The sequence below is a fragment of the Nylanderia fulva genome, unplaced genomic scaffold, assembly GCF_048542155.1.
Source record: "Nylanderia fulva isolate GAGA-0341 unplaced genomic scaffold, ASM4854215v1 Scaffold14, whole genome shotgun sequence".
In the NCBI taxonomy this organism is placed as follows: domain Eukaryota; kingdom Metazoa; phylum Arthropoda; class Insecta; order Hymenoptera; family Formicidae; genus Nylanderia; species Nylanderia fulva.
This window is the reverse complement of record NW_028189622.1, coordinates 2,578,860-2,586,071: the sequence shown is the minus strand read 5'-3', so window position 1 is coordinate 2,586,071 and position 7,212 is coordinate 2,578,860. Positions and strand designations below refer to the sequence as shown.

The following is a 7,212-nucleotide window of genomic DNA, read 5'->3' as shown; positions in this document are numbered from 1 at the left end:
AAGTATGTGCACAATATAATTTCTACAAAGTATACATCTTTTATTTAAATTTTCTAATTAAAAATTAATAAAATATTTATGTATATATTATGTGGTGTATGTATTTTATCTTATAATGAATCAACAATTAGACATTTTCAAATCAAATTTATTTTCTCATAAGAGGTTTTTCACAATAAATTTTAATATTGTAATCTGCTATTATAATTATAGCGGTGCGCTGTTGGTCGGACAGAAGAAATAAATGAATTTAGTGTTATATAATGCAAGTTACATTAATTATTACTTAATCTATTGCAATAATAACAAGAATTCATTACCGCCAGAAGCCAGTACAGACAGAGTATAGAATTAAAAACAGAAATTCGGAAAGAACAAAAGAGCGATCTCCGAATACAAAAAAAAATCCATACGACATTCTAGTCAGTACAGCAAGTAAAATATTTCGAATGGTAATGAGTTGCTTGTACCATTACGGATAATGGTAATGTCCGAAACACGCAATGACATAGTCACATGTGATTTTTGCAGTAATAGCTCATATTGCCATATCTACGCCAAAATACACAAATCAAAAATTTTCATTCCTAAGCTTATAATTATCGTTTCGCACGTTAATCCTTTCGCTACGAGAAAAACCATTATATATATATATATACATATAAGTGGCTCATCAAAAACTTTTCCTGTGTAGAGATACGTTGCAGTGATCAATGCGTCAAGTTATTAAACAAATTTCCAGTAATTACTTAATCTTCATCGATTTGTACGACAAATACAAATCATATTTATATAATGTTTTATTGTATGTGTGTACGCGATGCAACAAAGTTATAAATTTTAACTCTATACATGGAAAAGAATAGTATTACTCTCTCAGAATAGAGTAACATTTTACTGCGCTGTTCATTTTCATTCATTTTCTATCGTTGCGAAAAGATTAAAGAACGATGTATAAGACGCGTTATATATATGTATATATAAAAGAAAGTATGATAATATATTTTGATAAGCTGTGTCTATACCCGATTACATTAACCGCTAAAAATCGATATTACCACGTCACTAAGGATCTACTGAAAGAAAGCAATCTCTTTAAACGATGCGTTCTGTTGACCCCTGCGCGGTAAGTAAGCAATAGATATAACATAAAGAAAAAAAAACTAATCGATATGATTAAAACCACCGATGAATTTTCTCACAACCGGCGAAGACGCCGATCCTCTGAGAAAGGATGTGTCCCACCTCCGTGTGATGACGTTAAATATGCTGTTGGCCTCATCATACTGTCTGACGAAGATTTCAATTGGCGACTTTCTTTTCTTCAACAAAATTTCTTCCCGCCGGAAAAATCGATATCGACTTTCAATGTGTGATATGCACCCACACATTCGAGCAGTAGCAAGTTCGTAGTAGCGATGTTATCTTATTCTCACAATTGGAGATTGATACAAAGAAATTCGGATAACGGATTCTCCTTCCTTTCTATTTCTCTTATGTTTTCTGTTCGGTTTCTCAATTGTTGATATTTGTGACGAAGTGGCAGAAACATGTAGCATTTCGGTCTGTTATTGCGAAATCCGATCTTCTTTTATAGTTTATAGACAGCTCTAAAGTCCTCATCCTTCAGGAACTTCCTTGCTTTCTTCGTAGTTTCGTCCGATCATGATGCTACATTGGCACACTTGAACTCAGTCGAGTCATGAAACGTTCCATTTTTTTCTTTCTCTTTTTTACGTTTTTATATATATGTATATATTTTTTTTAAATTCTAGCATTACGCGATATCCCCGCGATAAAACGGTCCGTTCAAGGTGTCATGACTGATGGTTTGTCGTTTGTCGTTTCCCAGGCTGTGGTGGATGTCCTTTTTGTTGTTGTCGCACTTGTGTTACAGTCAGTAAGATAATCATGAGCCTTGCGCATGTTTTCGTCCATGGTGGAGTTCGCCAATGGCGAATTAGCTTATGGAACTTTCGTTCTCTCCGTTCATATTCCCCTTTCTCTCACGTCGACGACATGAGCATATCCTGCAATATCGTACTCGATCGTCGAGCCGTTTTACCGTTTTGCGCAGTTAGTGATTTGTGGTTGCTGGTCGAAGAAGAATTGGTCGAATGAGCCTTCATGGCATGGCAATTGCTTTGCTCAGCCGTAGGTAGATCTCGGTTCAGTAGGGCTGCGAGAATTGTCCTCCGGCTTGCGATTGGCCCGATTGATAGAAACCACTTCGATCTCCCTGATAGGTCGAATCCTGGGACAACAGACCGTCCATCTGCGACTGGAATTCGCCCACTGCAAATGAGTCCTGAGAAAGCTCCGCTTGACTGAGACCAGGCTGTGAGAGACTGAAACCAGGCTGGGACATGCCTTGAGTCGTGCCCTGAGTCAATGGCAGACCTGGTTGGCTGTACGGCTGTGTGTTTTGCTCGGTTTGACTACTCAGTTTACCCATACGCGGACCAGACTTGTTCTTCACCGAGGCGGCGGCGGTACCGCGTCGATTTCTCTGATTCTGACGAGCCTGTAATGCCTGCTGATGTTGATTGTAAAAGCGTGGCGGCACGTGCGACATGTTCAGGAATATACCCATCGGCACCGGCACATTGTTCATCGCCGCTTGTACTCGTTCCGGGCTGATGTAGGCGATGGTATCGTGAGTGCGATTAAACATCTCAAGCGGCATGTTTCTCTGATAATATGGATTGTGATTTTGCGAACCGTTTACCTGGGTGCCGGAGCGATCATATATTGATCCAGGGATCAGAGCTTCGCGCGCATCGTACATCGACGTCGACATAAAATGCGAGCCTGGATTGGACGCGTTCACGAGTTTTTTTGGTTTAGCAAATTGGATCATAGATTCCTTCAAATTGTTCAACGGTCCTTCGACCAGCACCTTTTGTTCTTTGTAAAAGTTGAGCAGATGATTCCAGAGTGGTTGCTTTGAAAGTACCTTAGGATTTCCTACAATGATGATACCGTATTTTGCGCGAGTCAAGGCCACGTTCAATCTTCGAGGATCGTTTAAGAATCCAATACCCTGATGTTCGTTAGATCGTACGCAGGACATTATTATTATATCTTTCTCGCGTCCCTGAAAAGCATCCACGCTTGCTACTTCAATTTCCTGATACAATTTCGAGTGCAAAGAACCTTGATACTGCATGTACTGCACGAGATAAGCCCGCTGACCTTCGTACGGGGTTATCACTCCGATCTGTTCCGACTTTACGCCGCAACGTAAAAATCGCGTAGTTATCTTTTCCACATTGGATGCTTCGGTACGATTCAAATAGGATGTTCCGCTTCCAGCTATCTCTTCTTGACCTTGCGTAACGTAAAAGAACATTGGTTTATCTGGCGCAGGCCAGGGAAAATCAATCTTCAGTAATTTTCTCTCATCAGCGCAAACGCCATTCTGCAGAGAACCTTCGTAGAAGAAGTTAGATGGAAATCGCGAGAGATCAGGATGCATACGGTATTGCACTTCCAAACGGAAGGGTCTAATTCCCAGTACCACGAGTCTTTCAAATAGAGATTGTGACAGACCAGCTCTCGCGGCTTTCTTACACATCACCACTGGACCCAATTGACAATGATCACCAACAAGGATCAATTGCTTAGCTCCTAAAACAACAGGTACCATGCACTCTGGTTCGGTAGCCTGCATGCTCTCATCAATAAGTATAGAATGGAACTTTAATCGATGCAATCTGGGATCACCAGCGCCTACGCATGTGCAACAAATTACATCTGCCGCTTCTAGAAGCTCTTTTTCCGCTTGTTTTTTCAAGAGTCTATAGCGTTTTTCATCAACGCTCGAAAGTTCACCTGTCTCATCTTTCAATTGTTGTAATTTTTGCAATTCGGTGTTCGTCTCCATATTCTTTATCTGATTATGCAGCGCAAGAAAACTCACTGGCGAATCAATAGCCTCTCGCGATTTGGCACATAATCGTACGACTTTCAAATTTGATTTATGTATCTTCTCGGTTAATTGATCAACAGCAGTGTTGGAAGGAGCACATACGAGAACAGGACCTCCATTTTGTTTTACCAATTGATAAACTATAGTAGCACTCGTTACGGTTTTACCTGTTCCAGGTGGTCCTTGGATCAAGGACAAGGGTCGTTGTATTGCATGTTTTACAGCGTATACTTGTGATCTGTTCAAATCGGGTAAATTCGGCGCACTAAAGTGCTTGGGAAGATGACAACGGAACAAAACTTCTTCTACTTCATGACCTAGTAATCTGTGATATATGTAAGCCGATACGGAAGTGTCATCAACAGCAAACTTGCGTAATGCAGATTGCATTCTACAACAGAAAATAAAAATATTTATTAAAATCATAATTACATAGAAAACAATATCGATATTCTAATTTTATCAATGATTCTTACCTATCAAAACTCGTACTCTTCCAAATGAAATCAACAACAAAGTTACTGATGCATTCTGTTGGTGCTCCCGAATTATTTTTCAATTCAATTCCGACTTCTTCCCCATAATTGTCCGGGATCTTAATCACATGTCCAATTCCGGACCAAGGCTTATGAAGTTCTCCCAAATAACGGAGTCTCAGTTCATCTCCATGCATTAATTTCATATCACCATCGGTTTTAGCTAGCATAAAATATGCGATAGTCTTCTTGTTTAATCCAACATCCCATCGTACTTCAATATTCTCTTGAGTTTGAGATTCTTTCAATCGTTTATCATAATCGGCTTCTAATTTTACAAGTGGACCAAAAATATTTTGATACTGATAACCATCCTCATAGCGTAACAAAACTTGCTGCGGTTCCTCATCCACTCCAGGCTTTTCAAGATCTTGAAAAGTAGCATCAACATTGTCTCGCCATAACTCTTCCAATTTATTAATCTGCTGTGCTGAAATCTGTCTAGCTCTTAATTGCTCTTGTTCAGATGGTATCTTCACTAACCAAGATAGAAAACTACGATCTTCAATCAAAGGTTTCCACTGCTCTTGATCCCTGTATATTTTTAAAATATATTAATACACAATTATTATATATTAAAAACATTGATACTTGTATGTATATATATAAATATTAATAAATCATCATTAAATAAATTTTTTGTACGTTATGTGTAATTAATTAAATTTCAAATTTACTCTTACCAATTCATATCTTTCAAAGAATTCTGTGCCGCACATGGTTGGCGACAAAGCAGCACAACTACAGAATCAGCTCTTGCAGGAATAAAACCCAGTACAAAAACATTTCTTGTAGCACAGGAATAACATTCCAAAACAGTTTCCCCAAGAGGACCATCTCTGTAACAAAAGCAATATTAATGAATTTTTATAATTAAAAAATATTACAAATAAGTAAATTTGAAGAATGTTTCAAATCTGCTTATTTATACAAAATCTGTTTATAATGCATCTCTATGACTTTGTAATATACAAATATGTGAGAATAAAAAAGTAAATCACCTATGTAATGTAACTTCTTTATGTTTAGCACGAACAAGATGATTGATAATATGTGATCCTGATGTGTTACCGCGTCCATTACAAAACCATTTGCGGCAAACGTTACACATGACCACACATGATGCCTCGTGGATACCACAATATTTACATGCATGTTCAGGTAAATCACGATTATAATATGCTTCCTCTTCCTCTTCCTCAAATTGCAATTCGGCAAGACTTTGAGCTGCTCCAGAAATCTTTAAATCCAACGATGAACTACCATTTGTTCCATTTACCTAAATAATAATATAAAATTACAAAAGTGAAAGGAAATATCAGAATAATAAAATTGAAAAAAATCACTGATAAATGACTTAAAAAATTTAGATGGAATATTTAAAAACAAAAATATTTCAATGCATATAAATTTTTGTGTGAAAATAAAACTGAAACCTAATCTTTTCTACAAAACATATAGCGTTTCTCTCACAAAATTATTATGCTAAATAAATTTGACACAAGACATTATAATTTTATTCATTTATAGAAGAAATTAGCTTCTTAGACAAAAGTAATACTCATTAAAGAAAATTATCAATCAATTTTTCTTATCTAGTATCGTTTTAAAGTCAAATACATATATACTATAACTTTAAAATTTAATTGTTATAGCTGAGATATAAGATATGCAACTTGCATAACTTTGCAAAATTCTAACACAAACTTAATCCGACTGACTATAAGAAAGAAAGAGAGATACAGACTGTCGCGATCCACACGCATCCACAGATGTGGATTGATCTCGCATTTCTTCGATTTAGTCACATATTTCTCAAGCGACTCCGGAATGCGTTCGCCGGAAATCTGCGAGATTCCAGTATCAGGAAAAAATACGGGGTCACGGAACAAAGATAAGAGAGACAAAGCGAAGAAAGAGTATCGCTTTTGTTGCCGCACCCCTGGGGATCGCGCAGCATGAGGTTAGGCCGCGTGGCCATGAGAAAGAAAGAATGCACTTCCGCCTAGAAATATTCCGGAAGCAATTCGTTCCCAACCGACGAGACCGTGCATGCGAGACTCCTCGAGCACTTCTCGACCGACCTGAACGGGTTGACTGGACTGCGTCTGGGCCGCATCGTGCTGCGAGGCCTGGGTCTGGCTCTGCGAGGGCAGGGTGAAGTCGGTGAAGTCGAACTCGCTGCCCTGGGTATCCGCGCCGATCAGATCCGTCTCCTCGGTGTCGAGGAACGTGAGGGTCTGGCTGCTGGGACCGTACGCGTCGACGCTCATCCTGGACGATTCCCGGACCCTCTGAGATGACTTTCTCGAGAGTATCCTCTACGACCTTCCTCGCCTCCGAAATCCGAATTCACCCCCGAGTGTCAGCGAAGAGTTCGCGCACGTTTTCTCGCGAGCGTGACAATACGCGACGCGTATCAATGAACGTGCGGACGGATACGCGGCAAGAGTTGACGAGCCGCTCGACTGAAGGCCAGTTGCAAAAATGGAATCCGCCAGCTCGTTGAAGTTTTCTCTCCTACGTCGCACCCTGGCTATTCCGCGACCCACCTACGGACACCGAGACGGCACACAACTGTGCGAAATTCTCTTCTCCCGCACGCGAGAACGCTCGTCGTATGTTACGTCATCAGCTGATCGAGGAATCGCAAGTGAATAGCGAGAGCAGAGTGGACGGAAACGGTCCTTCCTTAGGGCGACTTTATATAGAGATGAACTAGCGCGCGCACTCTAATGGTGCCTC

The 7,212-nt window shown here is 39.6% G+C and overlaps 1 protein-coding gene across 1 annotated transcript; it reads right to left on the bottom strand.

Moving 5' to 3' along the window:
* Window positions 1–127: 127 nt before the first annotated feature.
* Window positions 128–7,191, bottom strand: Upf1 (Upf1 RNA helicase). The gene is made up of 5 exons (XM_029300899.2): window positions 6,552–7,191; window positions 5,469–5,746; window positions 5,151–5,306; window positions 4,408–5,001; window positions 128–4,322 (listed from the first exon to the last, which is right to left on the bottom strand). The coding sequence occupies exons 1-5, from the start codon at window positions 6,738–6,740 to the stop codon at window positions 2,171–2,173; spliced, it is 3,369 nt and encodes a 1,122-aa protein (XP_029156732.1). The 5' UTR covers window positions 6,741–7,191; the 3' UTR covers window positions 128–2,170.
* Window positions 7,192–7,212: the final 21 nt, after the last annotated feature.